General features: G+C 59.0%; 1 protein-coding gene across 3 annotated transcripts in view; it reads right to left on the bottom strand.

Annotated features, from left to right (window-relative positions):
• The window catches only part of CAPZB (capping actin protein of muscle Z-line subunit beta), a 140,520-nt gene that overhangs the window by 11,281 nt on the left and 115,418 nt on the right, over window positions 1–13,821 (bottom strand). For all 3 annotated transcript variants that reach the window (XM_025278837.3, XM_025278836.3, XM_006068102.4), the window contains exons 5-6: window positions 7,009–7,150; window positions 6,563–6,679 (exon numbers count right to left, since the gene is read on the bottom strand). In XM_025278837.3, the coding sequence (XP_025134622.1) occupies window positions 6,563–6,679; window positions 7,009–7,150 (259 nt within the window). The remainder of the gene's footprint in view (window positions 1–6,562; window positions 6,680–7,008; window positions 7,151–13,821) is intronic.

The following is a 13,821-nucleotide window of genomic DNA, read 5'->3' as shown; positions in this document are numbered from 1 at the left end:
CGCCGGGCTCTGGCCACCCCTCTCCTGGGCGGGTTCAACAGCCCCCTCCTGCCAACCCGGCCTCCACTCCACACACAGAGCCACCTTTTGAAGACACACATCTGATAAGTCGACTACTTAAAAATCTTAAAGCCCTCCTCACTGCTTCCGGCGGGGAAGGCGTCTCCTGTGGTCAACCTGGTTCCCACAAGAGACACCCAAAGGGCAGCACGGCTGAGCACGGTGCAGGGAGGCCTGGCCCCTCCACGGGCCTCCCCAGGGGTGGCCCACTCGCCCACGGCCGCTGCCCATGAAGAGTCCCTGGGCGCCCACGGGGCAGCGTCCTGTCTACACTGAGCCGACTGCTCAATGCACGTCTGTGGAAGTGCTTATCGAGCATCTCACGAATGCCAGGCACAGGGGACAGATTAAGACCAAAAAATGCAGTGTGGCAGAACGCAGCCTTTTTCATTCTCCTAAGGGACAAATCTGGGTTCACGTCCCAGCTCTGCGTGCCGCTTCGTTAAGTCACCATGGGGCAAACCACTGAAGAGCCGGAACCCCAGTTTCCTCACCTGCTAAGTGACGCTATGCTGTTCACAACCCGACCTGTGGAGACAGCCCGCGCCACCCCACCTGTCCACCCTATCACTGATCCGCTCAGCTTTCCTGGAACGCCCTGGCCTCCCATCCAAGAGAAGCAGAGGAGTTTTCCCCAAGGTTCACCTGGGACAAACAGCGAAACCCACAACCCTCATTTCCCCGTTTGCGCAGAAGCTACGCGTCATTAACTTCGATCTGTCACCCTCGTGGCTTCCCGGGCCCGCCTCCTGCAGTTACTTACATTGGAAACCAGCCCTGGCTTTACCGTGCCTCGGATGAGTTATGTGACCGGCCGCGAGGATGACAGAAGCCTGAGCCTCCTCATTAGAGCCGAGAGTACAAGGCAGCCCACGCAGGCCTGCGGCCCGGCCCGGCGCACGGAGGACAGCGTCTCATCGGGCCGGCGTTTGGCCTGGCAGCAGGCGCCGTGCACGGCAAGCTGGAACCAGGCCCTGGCCGTGGGCTGACAACTCTGATTTGAACTATTAGGAAGGCTGCGGATTAAGTATTTGTCCAGGTCACTGTGAACTGGGTGGAATTATAAACAGTTCAGAGCGGTAAGTGATGCAGGAAGCCGTCTCCGGATACGGGTTTAGGATTTTCCAGCACTCCTCGGGTGGCGGGGCGGGGGAGCCAGCTGCCTGGGGGTTCCACTGCCCCGCCTCATCAGTGCCTCCTGGAAGCAAGGGCCTGTTTCCTTGTGGAAGGATGGGCTCTGCCCAGCAAGCACTCGCCTTGGTTCTGGGAGGGTTTGGAGACAGCCCTGCCCCGAGGCCAGAGAAGGGGACCCCTGAGACCCCCTGTGGCTCAGGCAGGCTCTACGTGGACAGTCTGAGGCTCCAGCCCTCAGTGCAGGGACGTGCCTTGCGCTGCTTCTGTTCAAGATCCTGGAGACGCTTCTGCAGCTGCGACACAATGCAGTTAGGAGTCGCAAAGGGGCGAGCTGGCCGCTGGAGAAGACCCTGACGCTGGGGAGACCGAGGGCGGGAGGAGGGGACGGCAGAGGAGGAGAGCTGGCTCGCTGGAGAAGACCCTGACGCTGGGGAGACCGAGGGCGGGAGGAGGGGACGGCAGAGGAGGAGAGCTGGCTCGCTGGAGAAGACCCTGACGCTGGGGAGACCGAGGGCGGGAGGAGGGGACGGCAGAGGAGGAGAGCTGGCTCGCTGGAGAAGACCCTGACGCTGGGGAGACCGAGGGTGGGAGGAGGGGACGGCAGAGGAGGAGAGCTGGCTCGATGGAGAAGACCCTGATGCTGGGAAGACCGAGGGCGGGAGGAGGGGACAGCAGAGGAGGGGATGGCTGGACGGCATCACCGACTCAATGGACATGGGTTTGAGCAAGCTCTGGGAGTTGGTGATGGACAGGGAGGCCTGGCGTGCTGCAGTCCATGGGGTTGCAGGGAGTCAGACATGACTGAGCAACTGAACGGAACTGGAGGTCAAGAGTGACGGGACATATGTATACCTACGGCTGATTCATGGTGAGGTATGAAAGAAACCCGGAAAAAGAAATGGCAACCTACTCTAGTATTCTTGCCTGGAGAACCCCATGGACAGAGGAGCCTGGTGGGCTACAGTTCAAGGGGTTGTGAAGAGTTGGACACGACTGAGCAACTAACAGAAACACACGGAAGAAACCATTGCAATGTTGTTGGTGATCATCCTCTAATTTAAAATATACTCAATACATTAAAAAAAATCACTACGGGACTTCCCTGGTTGCAGCGCGTGAGAATCCACCTGCCAGTGTCGGGTGCTCAGGCCCTATCCCTGGTCCGGGAAGACTCCACGTGCCTCTGAGCTACTAAGCTGTGGGCTGCAATGACTGGAGCCCGAGTGCCTAGAACATGTGCCACAGCGAGAGGGGCTGACGCACGGGACGCCCGTGCACCCCCGAGAGCAGGCGCCCCAGCTCGCCGCAGCTGGAAAAGCCCGTGTACAGCAACGAAGCCCCCAAAAAATAACCAAGCTCCCAACTGATAATTTCCGCCACGTTAAAAAACAATCAATGGCTATTAAAAGTACAATTATCTTACTGAAAAAAAAATCTTGATATTAAAAGGGATCCTCATGGAGTTCAGGCTGAAGACTGGAAAGGACGTCCTCAGGGCTGCTGCAGGGCTGCCAGCCCGGCTTCCCGGAGGCCTGCAGGTCCCCTCCTGTTACACAGAGGCACCACCGGCCCACGCTGGCTGGGGCAAAGGCCTCCCCAAGGGACAGCCTGTTACGAGCCCTAAGAGTGGACTCTTAAGCTAGGGTCTTGAACTTGCTTAGAAACTTAACGTAGCACATGGAGTAGGAAGTGAAGGCTGCTCTAGGGGAGGGGGCATCTCGTGGTCTGAGCTCTCCCAGTTCACCTGACACATGCTTGGAAGGGGATCTTGGAGACGAGCTACTCATGATAACCTGAGCCAGAGACGGGCAAGGGAAGGGTACACAGCAGCTGTGATACTGTGGCTCGTAAGGAACACACGCTTGGTCATTCGGATGACCCACACCCATCCCTCGTGTGCCTCTGGTCTTCATCCATGGCTCCTGGCTCACAGATCCCGAGACCCTAGGAGTTTCCTGAGAGCGAGCAGCAACAGCAGCATCTTTTACGATATTCAGTCTCATCTGCGCTTCCTGACATCAATTGCTTCAGGGCCATAAAGGGGAAACAAGTGCCTTGTCACTCGTAACAAGCTCTTTCCACCACGACTAGGTTTATGTGAACGAGGTGAGTTCTGGAAACCACTTCAGGATGGGGCCTGGTTGCCAGGGGCACCAATCACAAATGGAGGAGTGGAACTTTCAGTTCCACTTCTGGTTTCCAGGGGGTGGGGGGAGAAGGGATGGAGGTCGAATCAATCACCCGTGAGTTAATCAATCACGCCTTTGTCAGGAAGTCTCCGTGTGTTAGCTGCTCAGTCGTATCGGACTCTTTGTGACCCCATGGACTGTAGCCCTCAGGCTCCTCCGTCCGTGGAAGTCTCCTGGCAAGAATACTGGCATGGATTGTCATTCCCTTCTCTAGGATCTTCCCAACCCAGGGATCAAACCCTGGTCTCCCGCATTGCAGGCAGATTCTTTACCATCTGAGCCACCAGGGAAGCCCAAGGAAGTCTCCGTGAAACCTCACAAAAAATGGGAATCAGAGAGCTTCCAGGTTGAGAAGCCAACCGGCTTCCAGGTGCCACCGTGCAGGGCCCCAAAACTCCACCAGGACAGCAGGCCTTGCTTGAGACCTCACCCTGCGGATCTCTTCATCTGGCTGTTGATCTGTGATGTTTAAACGTCCACTGCAATAAACCTGCAGGCTAATGAGTACATGGGTTTCTCTGGGTTCGGCGAGGAGCTCTAGTAAATTAATGGACCCCAAGGAAGGGGTCGTGGGAACTTCTGATGTGTAGCCAGTAGGTCAGAAGTGCAGGTGACAACCTGGACTCGCCTAGAGTCTGAAGGTGTGTCTCAGGGGAGGCGGGCAGGCAGCCGTTTGGGACTGAGCCCTGAACACGCAGCCTGACACTGTCTCCAGCGAGAGGGGCGCGCAGGACGCCCTGCCGGGGCCACACAGCTGCTGATGGTGGCGTGGCCGTCACCCCCACCCCCGCCCAGAAGAGTAGCGTCTGTCAAATGTTAATGGGCACTTAAATTACTTGGAGACTTTTATGACATTGGGGTCTCAATTTGGTAGGTCAGGGCGGGGCCCTCACTCTCCGGACCTGTGAGCAGCTCTGTGGTACGCGGCGCTGATGCAGGGCCCTCCTGACTGGGCTGTGGGCAGGAAGGTGCCACCGAGCTGCAGAGGACGAGCCTCTCAGAGAGCCCGCCTGCCCCGTCAGGCTTGCAGGACCACAGCGACAGGAAACAGAGCAAAGCAAGGCTTCTTGCCACATCAAAGGAGCCTGAGGTGCAGAGATGCGCTGAGTCCTGAGGACGAGGGTGAGGCCGAGCCTGCAGCCACCTGGTCCCAGCACAGCAGGGAGCTGGCTGGGAAACAGCAGGCAGCATTCAGCCACAGGTACCTCAAACAGCATCTATTCGGAAATGTGAAGTCTGCTTAGGTGGTGAATGAGAACTGAACCAGCTCACCCTAAAGACCAGTGCCCTACAACTTCCTCTACGGAAGTCTCTGACAGCCATGCCGGAGAGCTCTGAACTTGGCTGTGAATTACTACAAAGACTCATTCGTCTGAGTTAATGTGCGGGAACAAAGCCAGAAGGAACAACGAACCCAGGGATGATGGAAACCGAGACTCAACATATCTGTCATGGGCAGAAGGGGCAGAGCCCGAAACGCGGGTCCACAGGGAAAACCTCGTTTTAAGAAAGATCAACCACACAGAAACAGAACGGGAAATCCCTGGACCGTCAATAGTTCATGGGAAAGAGGAGGGGGCAGGGGTGCCAACCAAGCCAACCGCATACCTGCAGGGCGCCCGCCAAGCGGCAGGGGACCCACCCTGGAGAGCAGGTTCTCTCCTGATGCCACTTCCTGCGGAGGCTGACGTGAAGGAAGTGGGCTACCCGCAGGGCCGCGCGCCCCGGGGTGCCACCAAGGAGGGCAGCACAGGGCGTCCCATTGGGTTGGGAGATGCCCTCTGAACTCCTCCAACGTGCAGACACTGTGCCTCATGCAGGCTGTGGACAGCTTTAGCCAGACACTCAGTTTTTTTTGTCTGTATGAGATGAACGGATACTCTGGGGTTTGGAGAGTGCCCTGGTTGGGTGCAGAGTGGAGGATGCTGGTGACTGTCATTCCCTTGTGACCCCGTGTCCCTGGGGCGCTGCTGGGGGTGGGGGGGCTGGGAGTGGAGCAGAGAGCAGACGTGACCACCAGGCAGCTGCCGGGGGAGGCTGGCAACTGGCTCGGAGACTGAAGCAGGCTCTCCTCCTTCTGAAGCCCTGCAGCTTCCAGCTCAGCCAGTTCTCTCCTTCTGGGGACCCTGATGGCCAACCCCCAGCGGCCTGGTGCTCAGACCCCCTGGCCGCCATCACTGCTCACGCTGCCCACACCGACCACCCCCCCAAACTATGAAAAGCTGCCCGATTTCACTTCAGGAAACTGACACCCCCTGTTAGTCTAACTCCACCCACAGGTAGTCACGTGACCCTGGCCCCCGGAAGTGATTCTGTTCTGGACAAGCAGCCCGAGGCAGCAGGGAGACGCTCTCCCCTAGGATGGCCAGAGGTCGCCAGGCGCCCCCACGCAGAGGTTCAGGGTCCCGTCCACATCACGTGCGTCTGAGACCCCGCTGGGCGGGACGACAACGGGACTTCGCAAGTATGTGAGCTGGCTCGTTTCCGTTTTTGCTTACGCTGCTTAGTTTTGCTTCTGCCACCTGCGAGCAGGACTCACAATTAACAAGTGAATCCATTCGAAAATGCAGCCAGTAGCACGTCCCAAACATACAGGAGCGCCTTCCTGCAAGCGCCTGACCCGAGGGACAAGTCTCACATACAGGAGCGCCTTCCTGCAAGCACCTGACCCGAGGGAAAAGTCTCACATACAGGAGCGCCCTACTGCAAGCACCTGACCCGAGGGACAAGTCTCACATACAGGAGCGCCCTACTGCAAGCACCTGACCCGAGGGACAAGTCTCACATACAGGAGCGCCTTACTGCAAGCACCTGACCCGAGGGAAAAGTCTCACATACAGGAGCGCCTTCCTGCAAGCACCTGACCCGAGGGACAAGTCTCACATACAGGAGCGCCTTCCTGCAAGCACCTGACCCGAGGGAAAAGTCTCACATACAGGAGCGCCTTACTGCAAGCACCTGACCCGAGGGAAAAGTCTCACATACAGGAGCGCCTTACTGCAAGCACCTTGACCCGAGGGAAAAGTCCCCCATGACTGAGTCTCAGCAATCACCCACAGGCCTGCGGGGCACCCCACTCGTCACACAGGCCGGCCCTGGACCCTGTGGGGGCAGCTGCCCACGCATCTCCACACACGGCCAGTGCTGGGGCTGGCCTGGGCACTGCCCACTCGCTCTACCTGTCTGGTGAGGCTGCCTCCGAGGTTCATGGTGCCAGAGCCGGATTTGTTGGTTTGCAGCCACAGCATCACCGTGGAGGTCAGCTTGTAATGGGCGGTGCGACCACTGGACTTCTCCTGCAGGACGAGACAGAGATCAGAACCTCGCGTGTGACCCTGAGCTGAGCCCCAAGGGGCCCCTGAATTCAGGTCATTCGAGCATTCCCTTCCTAAGACCTCACCATGATGTGACCTTGTAAAAATCCCAAACGGTTTTTAAATTTAGGGGTGAATCTGCAATCATGTGTACCCCAGTCCTCTGGGGACCTTTTTCATCAGGGACGACTGTACTCCCGACTTATCTCCGTCCACACGGCTGTGGGCACTCGCAGGAAGCAGCGGGGCTTTACACACCACAACATCGCCTCATCAAGCAGCACCCCAGGGCCAGCTGCGGGAAGCCGTACCTGCACCTCCACCACGTGGATGGAGTCCCAACAGCCTTTGATCTTCTTTGATCCATCTCCAGCCTTCTTTATGAGGATCACTCCAGCAAAACCATGATCCAGATCCCAGAGGTAGACAGATGAGACACCACCTTCAAAATACCTGCAGCAAACAGGCCCACATCCTGTTAAACGTTAAGCCCGTCAAACTGCAGATCACCGCCCCAGGTCCCAGGGGGGCGCATTGGCCCAGAGTCGTCTGGACGTCCATCTGGGTTTACAGGCCCTCCCTATCGGGGCGCCACGGGTGGTTCGAGGCTGTGTCCTGCGCGTCTGCTGGGCAGGGGAGAGGGCGCTGCACCCTCTGGGGCCGGGGGCCGGGGGCCGGGTCACAGAAGGAGCACAGAGTGAGGAGTCCTGAGCTGACTCTGAGCCTGAGCTGCCCTCCGATGCTAGCTCTGCAGCCTCCGCCGAGCCGGCACAACGCCTCCAGGCTTCACATCACTTTCAGAGGAAGGATCCGCTAACATGTGTGACATGTAACAGACACTCAGTGGGGCTCATTACTACTGAGTCATCGTTACAGTCTGATATTCCTATCTTTTGGGATGGCTACTTTACAGGTGAAAAAGAAGAGGGAAAAAAAAAAAAAAAACCCACAGCAACAACAGTCCAGACTCCTCCCACCGAGAGCAGACACGGCTCTCCTCCCCTCCAGGATGCTCCACGCCTGCACACCCCAGGGGTCTATGGGTCTTTCAGAGCACCGGCTGCGACAATGAGGTTGGAACTCAGCCTTCTCTGCAGGTCTGCAGCAATATTGAATCAGAGCTCCTGCTGCTGCTGCTAAGTTGCTTCAGTCGTGTCCAACTCTGTGCGACCCCATAAACGGCAGCCCACCAGGCTCCCCCGTCCCTGGGATTCTCCAGGCAAGAATGCTGGAGTGGGTTGCCATTTCCTTCTCCAATGCATGAAAGTGAAAAGTGAAAGTGAAGACGCTTAGTCGTATCCGACTCTCAGCGACCCCATGGACTGCAGCCTACCAGGATCCTTGGTCCATGGGATTTTCCAGGCACGAGTACTGGAGTGGGGTGCCACTGCCTTCTCCAATCAGAGCTCCTAATTCAGCTCAAATGCAAGAGGCTAAGAAAAAGCCAGAGGAGTCGAGAAATTCAGGAGAGGATCCCAGGTCCACGGGCACCAGGCAGCAACTGTGCGTGCAGGTCTGAGGGCCTCGGGCAGCAGAGACTTCGTGCAGCGACTCCCAACTGAGGCTCTGGGAAGAGCTCACCTCTGGCAGCTCACGTATTCGCTACCGGAAAGTCTGTGGCCTCTCTGACCCCAATTAACCCCGTGTGGATGGTGCGGCAGGCACATTCCAGGTCCCTCCAGCAGGGCCTGGGCCACACACGGCCTCAGACACAAGCAGCAGGGCAGGCACCGAAACACGTGGGCGGGGCGTCAGGCAGACAGGGGTCCCCATCCCCGCCCGCGCCTGCGCCTACTCGCCCAACGGCGACTCATCCACAGCAAGAGCTGTGCGAACGCGGCCGTGGTCTCCTTATGACACAGGGACACTGTTCAGAGATAAAAGCAATATGGGAGGACCTCCCTGGTGGTCCCGTGGGCGAGAATCCACCTGCCAACACACGAGGCGCAGGTTCGATTCCTGGTCCAGGAAGATGACCTGGCTCCCTCCACGAGCCGCAGGGGAACTAAGCCCGAGCACCCCAACTACCAAGCCCTCGGGGCCTGGAGCCCGTGCGCCCGAGAAGCCACTGCAGTGAGAAGCCTCCGCATGCTGCAACCAGAGAAAGCCCAGGGGCCGCAGCAAGACCGCGCGCGCCCGAAAACACACACTTAAAAGAAGGAGGTACCCGACTAAGGGTTATCCTCATGACAAATAAGAAAGACAAACATCTGTGTGAATTATACCTCGATGATGGTATCACACAACGACAATATAAATGGTAAACAGTACTCCTTAGAGAATGCATGTGATGGGTGTGCAAGAATTCTTTGTATTCTTGTTTGGATAACTTTGCTATAAATCTGAAACTCTTTCAGACTAAGTTTTTGCACAAAGGCCCCAGCGTGTGATCCACGCCAGGGTGAAACCAGACCAGCGGACAGAAAAGGCAGGCGCCCCCGTGCTGCTGAGCTGCAGGCCCCGGGGCGGCCGGGTTCCCCCGCTTGGGCCCAGCACAGCCCCCTGGGCTGGGCGCCTGCAGCTCCACACTCGGTCTGCTCCCAGAGCCGCCCTGCCAGGGCCCCTCAGGCAGGCTGCCCCCGCTGCTCATCCCGCACACGTAACTGTCAGCCGAGACTAACGGTTTCGTGTCCCCTGGTGAGCTGGCCGTGAGGAGGGGCTGACGGCAGGAGGACATTTGGGGTGCCGGCCCCTGGGCCAAATGTCGGTAAGAAGACCAAGAAGGGGGCAGACTCCGGCTCCAGGCCAGGGCAGTGGTGCAGGGAAAGCGCGGGAGAAGGAAGAGAGCTGCCTGGGGGGCCCAGTGACCTCCAGGAAACTGGCCGGCACTGGGCACTTGGGGACCCCGTTCAGGACGGCTCTTTCCCTCGTTCTAGATCTCTCTCCGAACCCCAAGCGGTAAGGCTTCTGGCTCAGAGCCTGAGACGCCCCCTCCACCCACAAGCCACCTGGATCTGGCCCGGCCTGCAGTGGGCTGGGCACACACAGGGCCCCCCTGGATCGCCCCTGGGCCCTCATGCAGGCAAGCGGAAGTCACTCTTTCCAGGGCCCTGCCTGCTCGCTCTCCTGGGTTTTGCCCCCTCTCCCCCCCAGCATCCACCAGGAAGCAGAGCAGCGCCACTGGGCAGGAGCGGGCAGCCCACAGCAGACCTGCCAATACCCGTCCTGGCAGGACAGGTGGCTGGCTTCCAACGTATGGTTTTCCCTTCTTGTCTGCAAGTCGGGAGAGCAGCCCCACATCAAAAGGGGAAAAACGACACCTTTTAAAAAGCAGCTTTTCCGGCGCACAACCTCTGGCCTCACCTGCCCCCTAGACCAGAGTGCTGTTCTCTGTGCTGGGGCTCAGGCAGGGCAGGGTAGGCCATGCTGGGAGGGAGCCGGCCGAGGGCCTGGTGGATTGATAGCCCTCACCCACATCACCCAGCAAGCAGTTCAGAAGCACCAGGCGGTCTGTGGTCAAGCCCCTCAGTCCGCTCCCTGGGATCCCTGTTTTCTTCCAAAGAAACCACACAGTGGCGTTTGACATGGAAAGCAGAACCGGGTGCTCCTACTCCCGGCTCCCTCTGGGGATGGCGTCTCCCTGGCATCTCCACTGCCCAGTGGACCACCCTGGCCGGGGCCCTTTAGGTTCACGACCTGGGGGACACAGGAGGGCAGTACAAGCTTGAGTCTGGCCTCATGGGGGTTACTATTCTTTCCTCCAAATTAAAAAGAAAAATAATCGTTACAACGTTGTTCTATGAAAGAGAAATTTAACATTTAGCCCCTAACACCATAAATCAACGTTTCCCATAAACCTCATTTTTCCAAACTCCCCTCTAGTCTATGCCCAGACGCTTGCTTTGTACGTAACTGGAAGCACAGCAAGGGGACTGGGCTGGGCTTGGCTTTTCCCCACTTGGCGGGAATCACGCGCACCTTCGTGGGGCCACGTGATCGCCAGAACTGGTTTTAACAGCGGGGACGGTACTACGGTGGGTGGTGTCCGAATTTACCGTCCATCTGACTTTTTATAAAGCAATGGCGGCAGCTGCAGCCCGGGGCCGCGGTTCCCGTGCGCCCGAGCTCGGACTCGCGTTCCACTCCACCTCCGGGGACGTGTGTAGCTGCAAGTCTCGACCCGACGCGCCAAGACAGACGGCAGAGGGATGAGCGAGCAGGCAGGGCTGGCTCAGCACCGCCCACAATGCTGGCCGCTGGGGCAAGGTGCCTGCGGGCACAGACAGCCCGCGTCCCGCGGTTTACGGCCCAGCTCTGTGCGCGCATTAATTAAAGAAGGGACCTCAGCAGGTTTTTGGAAACTTATTCCTGCCTACCTTACTTTGATCATAATGACATGAAACGGGGGGGAAGAATAATTTTTATGTGGTTCACATTTATGAGTCTTTACATAAAGGCTTTTGTGGGCATTTTAAGAATGTGCTAAAATGTGTCTGAAACCACATAAAGCATCTGAGGAGCCGCGGCCAGCACCAACAGCGCACACGTGGAAGCACTTTACCCACCTCTGGGTGTTTAATGAGTCAAGTAGTATCAATATTGTTTAAATGCCAGCATGCCATTTCAATAAGGCGGCTCCCCATTGCTGGGGACGTGAATGGGGTTCGCCCGGCGGCCTGTGCTCTGACCTGGTTCCGTCGGGGACATCGGGGACCCCGTCACAGGGGAGGGCGGACAGGCCCAGTATCGCGGCCACGGCCCCGCTGAGCTGAGCTCGACGGAAACGGTCCCCAGTCGAGTGGGCCGCCTGGGGAACATCGTTAAAACGCAGATGCCCCGAACTGAACCCCTTGGGCTTCTCTCAGGCCTTCAGGGAGTGAGGGCTGAAACCCACACATGTGGTAAGGCTCAGTCAGTCGGTGGGGACACGGTGAAGAAGCCGCCGTGGAAAGATGAGCCAGGAAACCCTGGGTCCTTCACATCCCAGGATCATCAGGAGTAGGGGATGGGAGAGCAGCCCAGACCAGCCCAGGAACGAGAGGAAAACGCAGCTTTGCAGTCCACTCAAGAGGGAGCTCCGTCAACCATGGGCTCCCAGTCTCGGTGGCTTTCAAGACCGCCCCGGCAGAGATGAACATTTCTTAAGGCAAACGTAGCCATCCGGAGCTCAGACAGCAGGGACTACAGTCAAGGGGCACCTGGGCTGGCTCTGTAAGTCCCACCGTCTGAAAAACACCATGCTGACTACAACCAGGTTTCATCAACTTCAAAAAGGCCGAGTCCCCAGGAGCTAGGAGTCGTGGGCAAGCCCTCGGGTGGCGGGCCGCTGACCTGCACAGCCAGTCGCGGCGGAGCGCCTGGGTGGTGGCCTCTCCATCCGTGAGCCCCTGCACCCGGGTCAGTGAGGCGCCCGGGGCGTCCGGACTCCGTTCTCCCCAGAGAGCCATTCCTCCCCTGAAATGCCCTCGTCCACTGGGCCAGAGTCAGGGCCACACACAGGTTCCATGACCCTAAGTCTCCAACCGCGGGACTTCTGGGGAGGAGAAGAGAAAAATGCAATACTTCACTCTCAAAATGATCTACTTCACCAAAGAAAGGAATAAGAAACAGCCACCTATTCTGGTTCCCTGAGCTTTATGGGGTGTTTGAGGCTGAGCTGTGCGTGGAGACGGGATGGAAACTCGGCTCAGGAATCTGGGCTGTAACCCACCTTGGCCAACATGGGGCCACGCGTGTAACAGGAAAGGCGGGACTGGATGGGCTTCGCGGCTGGCCTCCCTCCCTCCCGTCAAATCACCCCCTGGGAGCCGGGCTGGACTCAGCTCTAACGCAGAGGCCCCAGCAAGTGAGGATCACATGCACGACCCGCACGCAAGAGTCACAGCCGGCCCAGCTCTGCGGGCACAGGCCCTTCGCGGCTTCACTCCAATGTGCGGGCCCTCAGCTGGGAGCGGGCGAGCGGCGGGCATGGCCGTGGGTCTCTGGCAGGGCGATGACTCCCCCCACCCCGGAGGCGGAGGACGCGGGTCACCCCCGGACCCAGACTGGTCGGGGGAGGGGCCGGCACAAGGCCCCGCCCCCAGGTGCTGGGCTGAGCACTGCACAAGCTGGCGTCCTTAAGCAAAGCCGGGAGGAACGAGGGGGACGTGTGGGGTGCCCGTGCGGCGCTCTCATTCCTCAGGTAGAAACGCTGGCCCTGACGACGCTCCAGGATCTGGAGGCTGCGGGAGGGCTGGTGTGAGGGCGGCCCCGAGAGCTGCGGTGCAGCCTCCTAACCCCTTGTCGCGTGCACTGGGACTCGGCTCCACACCTCCAGGGATGGTCAGTTCTGCCACGGTTTTCAGAACCCCTGCCCACGGCCTCAGGACAGGTTTGCGGTGTAAACGCCTCCAGCACACACAGGCGCGGACGGGCCGGCGGGCTCAGGTACACGCTGCTTTAACGCCGATGCACTCGGCCGCGCACATCTGGACGGAGGCTGTGGCGCTGCACAGCCTCTTTACAAGCCTTTTGCTTTCGTCCTTGAAGAGGGATGACGAAGGCCTCGCTGGGAACAACGGCCCTCGTATCTGACCGTGCCCCCACAAGCACCTTCGGTCACTTTGGGCTGCCCGGGGAAATGCCGCCCTCCCTGAGGGGACGTGGACAGTCAAGGTCTGCCGGAGTTTCGGGGCCACTGCCCGAAGGCTGTGAGCTGTGTCACAGGCCTTGCGTACGTTACCTTAGAGTTACGATCATGGACACCCAGGGAGAGAAAGGAACGCACCCGAGGCACACGGCAGAGGAGGGGGAGCTGGAGGCCCCAGAACCGTGCCCTGTTCTGCTGGCCCGGGTTCAGCCTGTGAGGCTGGACTCAGGTAAGCTCACCGCCCCCACGCAGCTGCCTCAAGGTGGAGGAGCAGTCAGGGCAGGGAGGAAGGGGTCTCCAGGAGTCAGGCGGCACTGGGCACCCCACACAAGGACCTCTGGAGAGGAGGGCCTTCCACTTGCAGGGGGCGGCAGGGGTTGCTGGCTGAGCCTCTGTGAGACCACCAGCCTGGACACCTGCACAGAACTGCTTCCCGGTGAGCCCGGGAGGACCAGGGAGCTCCGCCAGCGGGAGTAGATCCTCGCTTCACCCCAACACGTGCAGCCACAAAGCCTGATGCGTGACCCTGGAGGAGCCGGTCCCTGACGCTGACCGG

This window comes from Bubalus bubalis, chromosome 2, assembly GCF_019923935.1.
Source record: "Bubalus bubalis isolate 160015118507 breed Murrah chromosome 2, NDDB_SH_1, whole genome shotgun sequence".
Lineage (NCBI taxonomy): Eukaryota > Metazoa > Chordata > Mammalia > Artiodactyla > Bovidae > Bubalus > Bubalus bubalis.
The sequence above is the reverse complement of the archived record's forward strand: the minus strand, read 5'-3'. Positions and strand labels throughout refer to the sequence as shown.